General features: G+C 48.8%; 1 protein-coding gene across 3 annotated transcripts in view; it reads left to right on the top strand.

The window, feature by feature from the left end:
- Window positions 1-16,310, top strand: part of LOC106574020 (choline transporter-like protein 5-B) — a 92,166-nt gene that overhangs the window by 12,068 nt on the left and 63,788 nt on the right. For 2 of the 3 annotated variants that reach the window (XM_014149529.2, XM_014149528.2), the window contains exon 2: window positions 12,202-12,250. The exons of the other annotated variant lie outside the window; for it this stretch is intronic. In XM_014149529.2, the coding sequence (XP_014005004.1) occupies window positions 12,202-12,250 (49 nt within the window). The remainder of the gene's footprint in view (window positions 1-12,201; window positions 12,251-16,310) is intronic. 3 annotated transcript variants of the gene reach the window in all.

The following is a 16,310-nucleotide window of genomic DNA, read 5'->3' on the forward strand; positions in this document are numbered from 1 at the left end:
AACTCTGTCAGGAGGAATGGGCCAAAATCCATCCAACTTATCGTGGGAAGCTTGTGGAAGGCTACCTGAAACGTTTGACCCAAGTTGAACAATTTGAAGGCAATGCTACCAAATGCTAATTGAGTGTATGTAAACTTCTGACCCACTGGGAATGTGATGAAAGAAATAAAAGCTGAAATATGTCATTCTCTCTACTATTATTCTGACATTTCACATTCTTAAAATAAAGTGGTGATCCTAACTGACCTAAGACAGGGAATTTTTACTAGAATTAAATGTCAGGAATTGTGAAAAACTGAGTTTAAATGTAGAGTGCGCAGGGAGAAACGGGGAGAAAGAGAGGACGCTGGGAGAAACGGGGAGAAAGAGAGGACGCTGGGAGAAACGGGGAGAAAGAGAGGGCGCAGGGAGAAACGAGGAGAAAGAGAGGGCGCAGGGAGAAACGGTGAGAAACGGGGAGAAAGAGAGGGCGCGATGGGAGAAATGGGGAGATATTGGGAGAAAGAGAGGGCGCAGGGAGAAACGGGGAGAAACGAGGAGAAAGAGAGGGCGCAGGGAGAAACGGGGAGAAACGAGGAGAAAGAGAGGGCGCAGGGAGAAACGGGGAGAAACGAGGAGAAAGAGAGGCGCAGGGAGAAACGGGGAGAAACGAGGGAGAAAGAGAGGGCGCAGGGAGAAACGGTGAGAAACGGGGAGAAAGAGAGGGCGCAGGGAGAAACGGGGAGAAAGAGAGGCGCAGGGAGAAACGGGGAGAAAGAGAGGGCGCAGGGAGAAACGGGGAGAAAGAGAGGGCGCAGGGAGAAACGGGGAGAAAGCTAGGGCGCAGGGAGAAACGGGGAGAAAGAGAGGGCGCAGGGAGAAATGGGGAGAAAGAGAGGGCGCAGGGAGAAACGGTGCCGTACTGTATTTATGTTGTATATTAGGACAATAACGTACACAATCCCAATAGGCCAATATCTCAATTAAGAGGTGTTTTAATAAAATGATATGCAGCTGTTTTTGTGACCTGAAAAATGTTTTATAACAGACACATGCATTCAGTCTGGCATCCCTTTTTTCAAGCCCTCTCATAGCCCTCTACCAAGAACATCCTGTTCCACCAATGATAATGACAGAATTAATCTCTGTACAATGTCACATTTACAGGGCTTTGAAAGGATGCTAGAGATTGTCTAGTTGAAGCTGTCCTATATCCATTGATTAGTCACAGAATGATTGGAAGTGGAATGTGGTTGGAGTGAAACTATCCATCTGTTCTGTACAGAATGTCACAGTCAATGCAGTCAGTTCTGTGGTGTACATTGACCCATAATGCTATCGCTATGGCAGACTGAGGATGCAAATGGGATTGGAGTATGAGGATTAGTGACAAATCCTCTGTCTGAACCTGATGTGTAATGTCATACCCAGTCTGCCCTCAACGCCCCAGAGAGTAGCTATAATCACCACAGTTCATTTGCTGGGCTGAAGAAATCCTATTGGGTTTTTTTTCTCTTGGAGAAATGGAAAACACTGGTAAGATGCTTGAGGAGGGTGGTCACGTGCGCTAGCAAGACAGAAGTCCTGGGTTCGAGCCTCAGTGTGTGCCGACTCAGGAGGAAGCGGTACTTGCTTAGCAAGCAGCGTAACAACAAACGGAAGCCCAGCCGTGAACTGCCCAGTGACACGAGCCTAACAGACGAGCTAAATTACTTCTATGCTCGCTTCGAGGCAAGCAACACTGAAGCACGCATGAGAGCACCAGCTGTTCCAGACGACTGTGTGATCTTGCGCTCCGTAGCCAATTTTTGTATGTTTTAAATTTTATTTCACCTTTATATAACCAGGTAGGCTAGTTGAGAACAAGTTCTCATTTACAACTGCGACCTGGCCAAGATAAAGCAAAGCAGTGCGACACAAACAACAACACAGAGTTACACATGGAATAAACAAACATACAGTAAGTAATACGATAGAAAAAGTCTATATACAGTGTGTGCAAATGAGGTAGGATAAGGGAGGTAAGGCAATAAATAGGCCATAGTGGCGAAATAATTACAATATTGGCTGAATGTGCAGAAGATGAATGTGCAAGTAGAGATACTGGGGTGCAAAGGAGCAAAAATAAATAACATTATGGGGATGAGGTAGTTGGATGGGCTATTTACAGATGGGCTATGTACAGGTGCAGTGATCTGTGAGCTGCTCTGACAGTTGGTGCTTAAAGCTAGTGAGGGAGATATGAGTCTCCAGCTTCAGTGATTTTTTTTTCTCAGTTCGTTCCAGTCATTGGCAGCAGAGAACTGGAAGGAAAGGCGGCTGAAGGAGGAATTGGCTTTGGGGGTGACCAGTGAAATATACCGGCTGGAGCGCGTGCTACGGGTGGGTGCTGCTATGGTGACCAGTGAGCTGAGATAAGGCGGGGATTTTCCCCCGCTTTGTGAGTAAAACCTTTAGACAGGTCAACATTCACAAGGCCGCAAGAGCAGACAGATTACCAGGACATGTACTCGAAGCATGCGCTGACCAACTGGCAAGTGTCTTCACTGACGTTTTCAACCTGTCCTTGACCTAGTCTGTAATAACTACATGTTTCAAGCAGACCACCATAGTCCCTGTGCCCAAGAACACCAAGCTAACCTGCCTAAATGACTACCGACCCGTAGCACTCTCGTCTGTAGCCATGAAGTGCTTTGAAAAGCTGGTCATGGCTCACATCATCACAAACATCCCAGAAACCCTAGACCCTCTCCAATTTGCATACCGCCCCAACAGATCCACAGCAATTTCTATTGCACTCCACACTACCCTTTCCCACCTGGACAAACAAAACACCTATGTGCGAATGCTGTTCATTAACTACAGCTCAGTGTCCAACACCATAGTGCCCTCAAAGCTCATCATTAAGCACCTCCCTCTGCAACTGAATCCTGGACTTCCTGACGGGCCGCCCCCAGGTGGTAAGGGTAGGCAACAACACATCTGCCACGCTGATCCTCAACACGGGGACCCATTTTTGGTGCGTGCTTAGTCCCCTCCTGTACTCCCTGTTTAACCATGACTGAGTGGCCAAGCACAATTCCAACACCATCATTAAGTTTGCCAACGACACAACGGTGGTATGCCTGATCACCAACGATGATGAGACAGCATATAGGGAGGAGGTCAGTGACCTGGCAGTGTGGTGCCAGGATAACAACCTCTCCCTCAACGTGATCAAGACAAAGGAGATGATCGTGGACTACAGGAAAAGGAGGACCAAGCACGTCCCCATTCTCATTGACAGGGCTGTAGTGAAGCAGGTTGAGAGCTTCAAGTTCCTTGGTGTCCACATCACCAACAAAAATATAATGGTCCAAGCACACCAAGACAGTTGTGAAGAGGGCACGACAAAACCTATTCCCCCTCAGGAGACTGAAAAGATTTGGCATGGGTCCTTAGATTCTCAAAGTTCTAGAACTGCACCATCGAGAGCATCCTAACGGGTTGCATCACCGCCTGGTATGGCATCTGCTTAGCCTCCGACCGCAAAACGCTACAGAGGGTAGTGCTTACAGTCCAGTACATCACTGGGGCCAAACGTCCTGCCATCTAGGACCTCTATACCAGGCGGTGTCAGAGGAACGCCCTAACAATTGGCAAAGTCTCCAGCCACCCTACTCATAGACTTTTCTCTCTGCTACCACACGGCAAGCAGTACAGGAGCGCCAAGTCCAGGTCCAAAAGACTTCTTAACAGCTTCTACCCCCAAGCCATACTTCTGCTGAACAGGTAATCAAATGGCTACCCAGACTATTTGTATTTTTTGTACGCTGCTGCTACTCGCTGTTTATTATCTATGCATAGTCACTACCCCTACCAACATGTACATATTACCTCAACTAACCTGTACCTCCGCACATTTACTCGGTACTGGTACCCCCTGTATAAAGACTCGTTATTGTTATTTTATTGTTGGTCTTTTATTTTTGGGGGTAAATATTTTCTTAACCATCGACGCAGTTTTAAGAAGGGCTTGTAAGTAAGCATTTCCCGGTAAGGTCTACACCTGTTGTATTTGGCGCATGTGACAAATAAAATGTGATTTGATCCTTTACATATACACCCTGCTAACATCCTCATTCCTAAACTTTGTTTATGCATGCATACTACACACATCAACATATTGTCTGTGCTCTATGTACACAACCTGCATCATCATCTGTCTTATGTAACAACACCTCAACGTGAGATGAGCCAACACACTGAGAGTAGAGGAGCCTGGCAGGCAACAGAACCAACACACTGAGAGTAGAGGAGCCTGGCAGGCAACAGAGCCAACACACTGAGAGTAGAGGAGCCTGGCAGGCACCAGGCAACAGAGCCAACGCACTGAGAGTAGAGGAGCCTGGCAGGCACCAGGCAACAGAGCCAACGCACTGAGAGTCGAGGAGCCTGGCAGGCAACAGAGCCAACACACTGAGAGTAGAGGAGCCTGGCAGGCACCAGGCAACAGAGCCAACACACTGAGAGTAGAGGAGCCTGGCAGGCAACAGAGCCAACACACTGAGAGTAGAGGAGCCTGGCAGGCACCACGCAACAGAGCCAACACACTGAGAGTAGAGGAGCCTAGCAGGCACCAGGCAACAGAGCCAACACACTGAGAGTAGAGGAGCCTAGCAGGCACCAGGCAACAGAGCCAACACACTGAGAGTAGAGGAGCCTAGCAGGCAACAGAGCCAACACACTGAGAGTAGAGGAGCCTGGCAGGCAACAGAGCCAACACACTGAGAGTAGAGGAGCCTAGCAGGCAACAGAGCCAACACACTGAGAGTAGAGGAGCCTAGCAGGCAACAGAGCCAACACACTGAGAGTAGAGGAGCCTAGCAGGCACCAGGCAACAGAGCCAACACACTGAGAGTAGAGGAGCCTAGCAGGCAACAGAGCCAATACACTGAGAGTAGAGGAGCCTAGCAGGCACCAGGCAACAGAGCCAACACACTGAGAGTAGAGGAGCCTAGCAGGCAACAGAGCCAACACACTGAGAGTAGAGGAGCCTAGCAGGCACCAGAGCCAACACACTGAGAGTAGAGGAGCCTAGAAGGCAACAGAGCCAACACACTGAGAGTAGAGGAGCCTAGCAGGCAACAGAGCCAACGCACTGAGAGTAGAGGAGCCTAGCAGGCACCAGGCAACAGAGCCAACACACTGAGAGTAGAGGAGCCTAGCAGGCACCAGGCAACAGAGCCAACACACTGAGAGTAGAGGAGCCTAGCAGGCAACAGAGCCAACACACTGAGAGTAGAGGAGCCTGGCAGGCAACAGAGCCAACACACTGAGAGTAGAGGAGCCTAGCAGGCAACAGAGCCAACACACTGAGAGTAGAGGAGCCTAGCAGGCACCAGGCAACAGAGCCAACACACTGAGAGTAGAGGAGCCTAGCAGGTAACAGAGCCAACACACTGAGAGTAGAGGAGCCTAACAGGCAACAGAGCCAACACACTGAGAGTAGGGGAGCCTGGCAGGCAACAGGCAACAGAGCCAACACACTGAGAGTAGAGGAGCCTGGCAGGCAACAGAGCCAACACACTGAGAGTAGAGGAGCCTGGCAGGCAACAGAGCCAACACACTGAGAGTAGAGGAGCCTAGCAGGCACCAGGCAACAGAGCCAACACACTGAGAGTAGAGGAGCCTAGCAGGCACCAGGCAACAGAGCCAACACACTGAGAGTAGAGGAGCCTAGCAGGCACCAGGCAACAGAGCCAACACACTGAGAGTAGAGGAGCCTGGCAGGCAACAGAGCCAACACACTGAGAGTAGAGGAGCCTGGCAGGCAACAGAGCCAACACACAGAGTAGAGGAGCCTGGCAGGCAACAGAGCCAACACACTGAGAGTAGAGGAGCCTGGCAGGCAACAGAGCCAACACACTGAGAGTAGAGGAGCCTAGCAGGCAACAGAGCCAACGCACTGAGAGTAGAGGAGCCTAGCAGGCAACAGAGCCAACGCACTGAGAGTAGAGGAGCCTAGCAGGCAACAGAGCCAACACACTGAGAGTAGAGGAGCCTGGCAGGCAACATAGCCAACACACTGAGAGTAGAGGAGCCTAGCAGGCAACAGAGCCAATGCACTGAGAGTAGAGGAGCCTAGCAGGCACCAGAGCCAACACACTGAGAGTAGAGGAGCCTAGCAGGCACCAGGCAACAGAGCCAACACACTGAGAGTAGAGGAGCCTAGCAGGCAATAGAGCCAACACACAGAGTAGAGGACGCCTAGCAGGCACCAGGCAACAGAGCCAACGCACTGAGAGTAGAGGAGCCTAGCAGGCAACAGAGCCAACACACTGAGAGTAGAGGAGCCTAGCAGGCAACAGAGCCAACACACTGAGAGTAGAGGAGCCTGGCAGGCAACATAGCCAACACACTGAGAGTAGAGGAGCCTAGCAGGCAACAGAGCCAATGCACTGAGAGTAGAGGAGCCTAGCAGGCAACAGAGCCAACACACTGAGAGTAGAGGAGCCTGGCAGGCAACAGAGCCAACACACTGAGAGTAGAGGAGCCTAGCAGGCACCAGAGCCAACACACTGAGAGTAGAGGAGCCTAGCAGGCACCAGGCAACAGAGCCAACACACTGAGAGTAGAGGAGCCTAGCAGGCAATAGAGCCAACACACAGAGTAGAGGAGCCTAGCAGGCACCAGGCAACAGAGCCAACACACAGAGTAGAGGAGCCTGGCAGGCACCAGAGCCAACACACTGAGAGTAGAGGAGCCTAGCAGGCAACAGAGCCAACACACTGAGAGTAGAGGAGCCTAGCAGGCAACAGAGCCAACACACTGAGAGTAGAGGAGCCTAGCAGGCAACAGAGCCAACACACTGAGAGTAAAGGAGCCTAGCAGGCAACAGAGCCAACGCACTGAGAGTAGAGGAGCCTAGCAGGCAACAGAGCCAACGCACTGAGAGTAGAGGAGCCTAGCAGGCACCAGGCAACAGAGCCAACACACTGAGAGTAGAGGAGCCTAGCAGGCAACAGAGCCAACACACTGAGAGTAGAGGAGCCTAGCAGGCACCAGGCAACAGAGCCAACACACTGAGAGTAGAGGAGCCTAGCAGGCACCAGGCAACAGAGCCAACACACTGAGAGTAGAGGAGCCTAGCAGGCACCAGGCAACAGAGCCAACACACTGAGAGTAGAGGAGCCTAGCAGGCACCAGGCAACAGAGCCAACACACTGAGAGTAGAGGAGCCTAGCAGGCACCAGGCAACAGAGCCAACACACTGAGAGTAGAGGAGCCTAGCAGGCACCAGGCAACAGAGCCAACACACTGAGAGTAGAGGAGCCTAGCAGGCAACAGAGCCAACACACTGAGAGTAGAGTAGCCTAGCAGGCACCAGGCAACATTAGCCAAAACACTACGTTAGCTAACTTCCACAGTATGCCTTGGAGGCATTTTCCAAATGTTGTTGACTACAGCCCTTCATTCAGCCTGACTGACCCCAGCACATCACACATCCACTACTCTCTACACTGGTTAAGTCGTCATCCAGGGCCGACTCTACTGGTGGTCCAGTGTTACCGATTGATTGGCAGGCCCTCGGTACTGTATAATGGGACTGAAATCACTTTTCAGAATCAGAGTAAAGCTCAGAATTCTTCTGAGAGGAGGAACAGGGCAGGCTACTGTGGTGAGCCAAGCACTCAGGCAATAAAGCCAAGCAGTCAGGTCTCACAGGTGGTGCCCAATAAGCAAATCCTGGTTTTGTGTGTACTGATGAGAATCTAGTGCATTTCAGCTACTCATGTTGTTGAATAATGTTCTTAGGTGTTCACTGAGTCCCCTGATAACTTGTGTTTTACGTCCAAGAGAGTATTCAGACAATAGTATGATGAGCCACCCACGCCAAGCTGGTGTCCTCTCTTTACACCCTAACAGTTGGCCGAGGCCCACGGCCCCCCATTCGTTCCCCTGTTGGACACTGTGGTGTTTGTCAATGAAGTGGGGAGCGATATTGCAAGCCCTCCCGAAACAATATTCTCCTGCCCCTCACTGTTGCGCAATCTGTCCTCTCAACATTAGCTTCCCTTCATCTCTGTATGAATTAGCTTCCGCAATTCCCCCCCTTCGTGCAGACCAGTCTGTTTTCACCACGATGGATGACAAAGACCAGGGAGCACTCAGTCGCTTGAAATGTTCACACAACAAGGTCAATGAAAATGATTTTTCTCTCGATTTATAATCTACCTGGCTGCTTGAATCCCGGTCCAACTGATACAGTAGTCAGCTCACAACCCACGGCAGCTGGACCTCTAATAATCTCTGATGTTCGTTCATCTAATGCTACCTGCTGGCCGCTGGTTTGTAGGAACATCCACCGGGATATACAAACAACAACATGCGCCATGCGGACGTGCTGACACAGATCAAACCAATCTCTTACTGCACAGGACCTGGTTCCTAATATCTGCTCTGAAGCCATATATTGTAGGAACTGTCAATGGTGAATTAGTTTGGCCATTTGCCATTGGCAGTTAAGTGAACTGTCTTTGAAAGTTCTGTTGAAACCTTCTCTATGACTGTGCTGGTGTCCTGGGGTCCATCCCGACATGTTGCACTCATCAAAGGGAAATGTGTAAACATCTGTGTCCGGGTCACACAGATACGAAGGTGGTTAGATGGTAGTTCAGGACAATGCGGATGTTTTGCTGCTTTTTCCTGAGGAAATAGATGGTGTTGCTGTCATGACCTTGGTGTCTGGGAACATGGCAGGCTAAATCATCAGTGGTTTGTCACTGCTGGGAACATGGCAGGCTAAATCATCATAGTGGTTTGTCACTGCTGGGAACATGGCAGGCTAAATCATCAGTGGTTTGTCACTGCTGGGAACATGGCAGGCTAAATCATCATAGTGGTTTGTCACTGCTGGGAACATGGCAGGCTAAATCATCATAGTGGTTTGTCACTGCTGGGAACATGGCAGGCTAAATCATCACAGTGGTTTGTCACTGCTGGGAACATGGCAGGCTAAATCATCACAGTGGTTTGTCACTGCTGGGAACATGGCAGGCTAAATCATCACAGTGGTTTGTCACTGCTGGGAACATGACAGGCTAAATCATCAGTGGTTTGTCACTGCTGGGAACATGGCAGGCTAAATCATCACAGTGGTTTGTCACTGCTGGGAACATGGCAGGCTAAATCATCATAGTGGTTTGTCACTGCTGGGAACATGGCAGGCTAAATCATCATAGTGGTTTGTCACTGCTGGGAACATGGCAGGCTAAATCATCACAGTGGTTTGTCACTGCTGGGAACATGGCAGGCTAAATCATCATAGTGGTTTGTCACTGCTGGGAACATGGCAGGCTAAATCATCACAGTGGTTTGTCACTGCTGGGAACATGGCAGGCTAAATCATCACAGTGGTTTGTCACTGCTGGGAACATGGCAGGCTAAATCATCACAGTGGTTTGTCACTGCTGGGAACATGGCAGGCTAAATCATCAGTGGTTTGTCACTGCTGGGAACATGGCAGGCTAAATCATCACAGTGGTTTGTCACTGCTGGGAACATGGCAGGCTAAATCATCACAGTGGTTTGTCACTGCATCATTGATGTCTCATATCTTTACAGCACAGATGTGCATCCGTGTGTCAAACATATCGATGTGGTTTGCCTGTTAAAATAACTTGATGTGCTATATAAGGAAATAGCTAACTCGGTATCCTGGTCCCAGATCTGTTTGTGATGTCTTGTCCTGTGGTCATTGTCATGCAAAACGTGACCAGGCTGTTAACACAAGTCTACATCTACGCTCTCTCTTATCTGAATTCCAAGGTTGCTGTAGTCTCCTGCTGACTGCACCTGGTCCTGTGACTCTGTCCTTGGCTGAGAGATGCAGATTAATCCTAGAAAATCTCCAAGGTCCTGGGCGTCTTTATTTAGAACCAAAATACAACGTCATTGCGGTAGAGAACAATCGACTGAATACTCAGTGGATTGGAGGAGCACAGCGTCTCTGGCACAGGGGGTTATGGGTTCAAGTCCCTCAAATCTGGTACTTTTACATTTTGCATTGCATAAATAACTAATTACCTCCTCTGAATGTGATGCCTGAATATCGGGACAGTGCTGATGGAGACAATGTCTTCAACCGGAAATGTTGAACACCTCAGTCACGTGATTGATCGTCAACATGAGAGCGTTGCCATGTATATTTCTCACTCTCTCTCTCAGCCAATGACACCCAGTGATTCATGAGTGCTCAGTGAGGAGGCCAAGTGCGTAGTACAGTGTCCCCGGTGCTGGGTTCTGCCAAGTGGGCTGTATCTCTGAGAGCAGAAGCAGGCCTTCAGAGACAGATGGGAGATAGGCCCACTCATGTTGCTCTGAGAAATTACACTCTCTGTGTGATGAATGTGCTCACAGGAACAGTTCATACTGCAACTCCACGGGGGCACCGGCAAACATATACAGCACACATACAAACACACGTTGGGATGTGCACGTGGACACACTCTCACACTCAAGCAAGCACGAACACATACACATAGTAGCTTGGCATCATGTTAGCATCTCAGTCCTGCTACACAGGATGTGTCTCAAATGGCAGACCTCTACATAGTCCACTACTTTTTAGCGGTAGGAAGTTATGCACTGTTAGGGGAGTAGGGTGCCATTTGGACTGAAGCTACAGGGAGGAGCTGTGAACTGACCTAGTTGTTAGTGCCCTCCCAGGCAGTTGAATGTTATGCTTATTGCAGGGCCAACTGGTACATGTGTTGTTTCTCTCTCATTGATCACCGTTCCTGTCAGTAAGACCATTTGCAGTTACTGTATGTTGCTGGAGGACCGTTTTTGAACACTTTATTTCTGCTCTATTGTCTACATACAATAACTTCTCTTTTGATCTCATGCAGTGCTGTGAAAAAGTATTTGCCCCCTTTTTAATTTTCTCTACTTTTTTGCATATTTTTGATACTGAATGCCATCAGATGTTCAACCCAAACCTGACATTAGATAAATGGACCCTGAGTGAACAAATAACACAATGATTACATACTTCTTTCATTTATTTCCTAAACAAAGTTATACAACACCCAAAGCCCCTGTGTGAAAAAGTAATTGCCCCTTTACACTCAATAACTGGTTGTGCCACCTTTAGCTGCACTGACTCAACAAACACTTCCTGTAGTTGTTGATCAGTCTCTCATGTCACTGTGGAGGAATTTTGGCCCACTTTTCCATGCAGAACTACTTTAACTGAGCAACATTTGTGGGTTTTCAAGCATGAACTGCTCGTTTCAAGTCCTGCCACAACATCTCAATTGGGATTAGGTCTGGACTTTGACTAGGCCATTCCAAAACTTCAAATGTTTTGCTATTTCACTATTTTAATGTAGACTTGATTGTGTGTTTTGGATCATTGTCTTGCTACATGACCCAGCTTCACTTTAGCTCAGACGGAAGGCTTTACATTCTCCTGTAGAATTCTCTGATACAGAGCAGAATTCATGGTTCCTTCTATTAAGGGAAGTCATCCAGGTCCTAAAGGAGCAAAGCATCCCCAAACCATCATACTACCACCACCATGCTTGACCGTTGGTATGAGGTTCTTACTGTGGGATGCAGTGTTTGGTTTTCACCAGGCATAATTGGACCCATGCCATCCAAAAAGTTATACTTTTTACTCATCTATCCATAGAACATTCTTCCTTCAAAGAGTCTCGGTGATCATCCAGTTGCTTTTCAGCAAACTTGAGTCAACTTTTTGGATGAGATGGGTCCCATTTATGTCTGGAGAAAAACCAAACACTGCATTCCACAGTAAGATGTGAGAGACTGATCAGCAACTACAGGAAGTGTTTGGTTGCAGTCATTACAGCTAAAGGTGGCACAACCAGTTATTGAGTGTAAAGGGGCAATTACTTTTTCACACAGGGGAATGGGATGTTGCATAACTTTGTTCATAAAAAAATATATGTATTTGTAAACTCAGGTTCCCTTTATCTAATACTACATTTTGGTTGAAGATCTGATAACATTCAGAATCAAAAATATACAAAAATAGAGTAAATCAGAAAGGCGGCATATACTTGTTCACCGTACATGTAAATTGTCTTATCAATATTATAGATTTCCCTGTTTCTAAGCCGAGTAGTTCTGCAAGACACCGCTGTGTTGCATGTTAGAGGTAACAGACTCTTGGTTTACGAATGGGAACCACACTATGATCTGCTTCCCTTACAGGTGAGCCACGCAACTTTGACCCGAGCTTCAGAGGACCTATCCATAACAGGTACTGTACTCACTGGTCAACTCCAACTTCCCTTGCATGTTTATTTTGACTTTTTTCAGCTGAAGAAGCTATAGAGACATTACATTTTCATTTTAGTCATTGATCAGACGCTCTTATCCAGAGCGACTTATAGTAGTGAGTGCATACATTGTAATTCGCACTGGTCGCCCGTGGGAATCAAACCCACAACCCTGGTATTTCAAGTGCCATGCTCTACCAACTGAGCCACACGGGACCAGACATGTACAGTAATAAGCTTGTAATAAGCGGCATGATGGACGTTCAGCAGCCTATTGATAGTGAGGCCTAGATTCTTCTTTACAAAAGTGTTATTTTTTCTCTCTCCTTTTTTCTCTGCCCCAAAGATATACCTATAGTCATCTTGTAAAACTGACCTAGAATTTAACTGTGCATTCTTTCAGAACCACACTGTTTCATAAGCTTCTTTGCGTGTCAACACATTGATCGTTTGCCAGACAGTGTTAATCGAGAGAGGCTGAGGGCTGGCAGGTCTCTTTGCTACATCACACAGATCAATGGCTATTAGTCACATGGTGGTCTGGAGTTTACACACTCACATATCATAGGGGGTTTAGCGTGTGAACTGCAATATAAGATCCTGTTTTGACCTATTTTCATTTAACAAGGAAGCAGTCAGAGGTTGAATGTTTGACCTTTATCTGGCCCATTGACCAATGCCATGTTGCTATGTCTTGTTTGCATTTGTTTGGTTCTCACTTGACTATGTCATCTCACAAGACAACATAGTAAACAACATTGGTAACTTAGTATGCAGCTGCGTATGTCTGATAGCCTTTCAAAGTTGTGCTTATTCTCTTTGGACCACTGAAGCGTATCATTACTTCATACTGTAGAATATATTCAAGACCAGTTTCACAAGCAGCTGGGAAAGCATGTTCAGGTCCTCCTGAGCCTCTCTATCCCACCCTCTCAATCTCCTCTCAATCTCCTCTCTATCCCACCCTCTCCATCTCCTCTCAATCTCCTCTCCATCTCCTCTCTATCCCACCCTCTCCATCTCCTCTCCATCTCCTCTCTATCCCACCCTCTCCATCTCCTCTCTATCCCACCCTCTCAATCTCCTCTCTATCCCACCCTCTCAATCTCCTCTCCATCTCCTCTCTATCCCACCCTCTCCATCTCCTCTCTATCCCACCCTCTCAATCTCCTCTCTATCCCACCCTCTCCATCTCCTCTCTATCCCACCCTCTCCATCTCCTCTCTATCCCACCCTCTCCATCTCCTCTCTATCCCACCCTCTCCATCTCCTCTCTATCCCACCCTCTCCATCTCCTCTCTATCCCACCCTCTCCATCTCCTCTCCATCTCCTCTCTATCCCACCCTCTCCATCTCCTCTCTATCCCACCCTCTCCATATCCTCTCTACCCCACCCTCTCTATCCCACCCTCTCCATCTCCTCTCTATCCCACCCTCTCCATCTCTATCTCTCCATCTCCTCTCTATCCCTCCATCTCCTCTGTATCTCACCCTCTCCATCTCCTCTCTATCCCACCGTCTCCATCTCCTCTCTAACCCTCCTTCTCCATCTCCTCTCTATCCCTCCATCTCCTCTGTATCCCACCCTCTTCATCTCCTCTCTATCCCACCCTCTCTATTCCACCCTCTCCATCTCCTCTCTATCCCACCCTCTCCATCTCCTCTCTATCCCACCCTCTCCATCTCCTCTCTATCCCACCCTCTCCATCTCCTCTCTATCCCACCCTCTCCATCTCTTCTCCATCTCCTCTCTATCCCACCCTCTCCATCTCCTCTCTATCCCACCCTCTCCATCTCCTCTCTATCCCACCCTCTCCATCTCCTCTCTATCCCACCCTCTCCATCTCCTCTCTATCCCACCATCTCCATCTCCTCTCTATCCCACCCTCTCAATCTCCTCTCTATCCCACCCTCTCCATCTCCTCTCTATCCCACCCTCTCAATCTCCTCTCCATCTCCTCTCTATCCCACCCTCTCCATCTCCTCTCTATCCCACCCTCTCCATCTCCTCTCTATCCCACCCTCTCAATCTCCTCTCCATCTCCTCTCTATCCCGCCCTCTCCATCTCCTCTCTAACCCACCCTCTCTATCCCACCCTCTCTATCTCTCCATCTCTATCTCTCCATCTCTATCTCTCCATCTCCTCTCTATCCCTCCATCTCCTCTGTATCTCACCCTCTCCATATCCTCTCTACCCCACCCTCTCTATCCCACCCTCTCCATCTCCTCTCTATCCCACCCTCTCCATCTCCTCTCTCTCCCACCGTCTCCATCTCCTCTCTATCCTACCGTCTCCATCTCCTCTCTAACCCTCCATCTCCATCTCCTCTCTAACCCTCCATCTCCATCTCCTCTCTATCTCTCCATCTCCTCTCTATCCCTCCATCTCCTCTCTATCCCACCCTCTCCATCTCCTCTCTATCCCATCCTCTCCATCTCCTCTCTATCCCACCCTCTCTATCCCACCCTCTCCATCTCCTCTCTATCCCACCCTCTCAATCTCTTCTCCATCTCCTCTCTATCCCACCCTCTCCATCTCCTCTCTATCCCACCCTCTCCATCTCCTCTCTATCCCACCCTCTCCATCTCCTCTCTATCCCACCCTCTCCATCTCCTCTCTATCCCACCCTCTCCATCTCCTCTCTATCCCACCCTCTCAATCTCCTCTCTATCCCACCCTCTCCATCTCCTCTCTATCCCACCCTCTCAATCTCCTCTCCATCTCCTCTCTATCCCACCCTCTCCATCTCCTCTCTATCCCACCCTCTCAATCTCCTCTCCATCTCCTCTCTATCCCGCCCTCTCCATCTCCTCTCTAACCCACCCTCTCTATCCCACCCTCTCTATCTCTCCATCTCTATCTCTCCATCTCTATCTCTCCATCTCCTCTCTATCCCTCCATCTCCTCTGTATCTCACCCTCTCTACCCCACCCTCTCTATCCCACCCTCTCCATCTCCTCTCTATCCCACCCTCTCCATCTCCTCTCTATCCCACCCTCTCCATCTCCTCTCTATCCCACCGTCTCCATCTCCTCTCTATCCTACCGTCTCCATCTCCTCTCTAACCCTCCATCTCCATCTCCTCTCTAACCCTCCATCTCCATCTCCTCTCTATCCCTCCATCTCCTCTCTATCCCACCCTCTCCATATCCTCTCTATCCTAACCTCTCTATTCCACCCTCTCCATCTCCTCTCTATCCCACCCTCTCCATCTCCTCTCTATCCCACCCTCTCAATCTCCTCTCCATCTCCTCTCTATCCCACCCTCTCCATCTCCTCTCTATCCCATCCTCTCCATCTCCTCTCTATCCCACCCTCTCTATCCCACCCTCTCCATCTCCTCTCTATCCCACCCTCTCAATCTCCTCTCCATCTCCTCTCTATCCCACCCTCTCCATCTCCTCTGTATCCCACCCTCTCCATCTCCTCTCTATCTCACCCTCTCCATCTCCTCTCTATCCCACCCTCTCAATCTCCTCTCCATCTCCTCTCTATCCCTCCATCTCCTCTGTATCCCACCCTCTCCATCTCCTCTCTATCTCACCCTCTCCATCTCCTCTCTATCCCACCCTCTCCAGCTCGTATAACTCCTACATCTGTGTGGACTGAGTGAAGGCACTTTTATGTTTCTCTTGCTTGTAGGCTTTTTTAATTAGAACTGGGAGAGAAGTGAAGCTCACTGCCAAAATGAAGTCCGTACCTGTGGTTAACAGTTCTCCAAGAGTAGAGAAATGGGCACATATTGTAGCTTTCTGACTAATTCTGCCTACAATTCTGCTGTTGTACGAGCGGCATATCAATCTGTAAAGTACGTCTGAATAATGTATGAGTTGAAATAATGTAATTGACGGTGAACAGTGGACTGCACATCTTTTAAGTCAAGGCAGGAAAGTTAAAAAACATTCAAAACCCTCCTGCCTTCCATTGCTATCCCTGTTGGCTCTCCAGATGGTTAGACATTTCCCAGTGTGTTACAGCATGTGGGAATCCTTTCTCCCAAACTCTCTCCCTGTTAACTCCCTGTTAATTCTCATTATGT

This window comes from Salmo salar, chromosome ssa16 (genome assembly GCF_905237065.1).
Source record: "Salmo salar chromosome ssa16, Ssal_v3.1, whole genome shotgun sequence".
Lineage (NCBI taxonomy): Eukaryota > Metazoa > Chordata > Actinopteri > Salmoniformes > Salmonidae > Salmo > Salmo salar.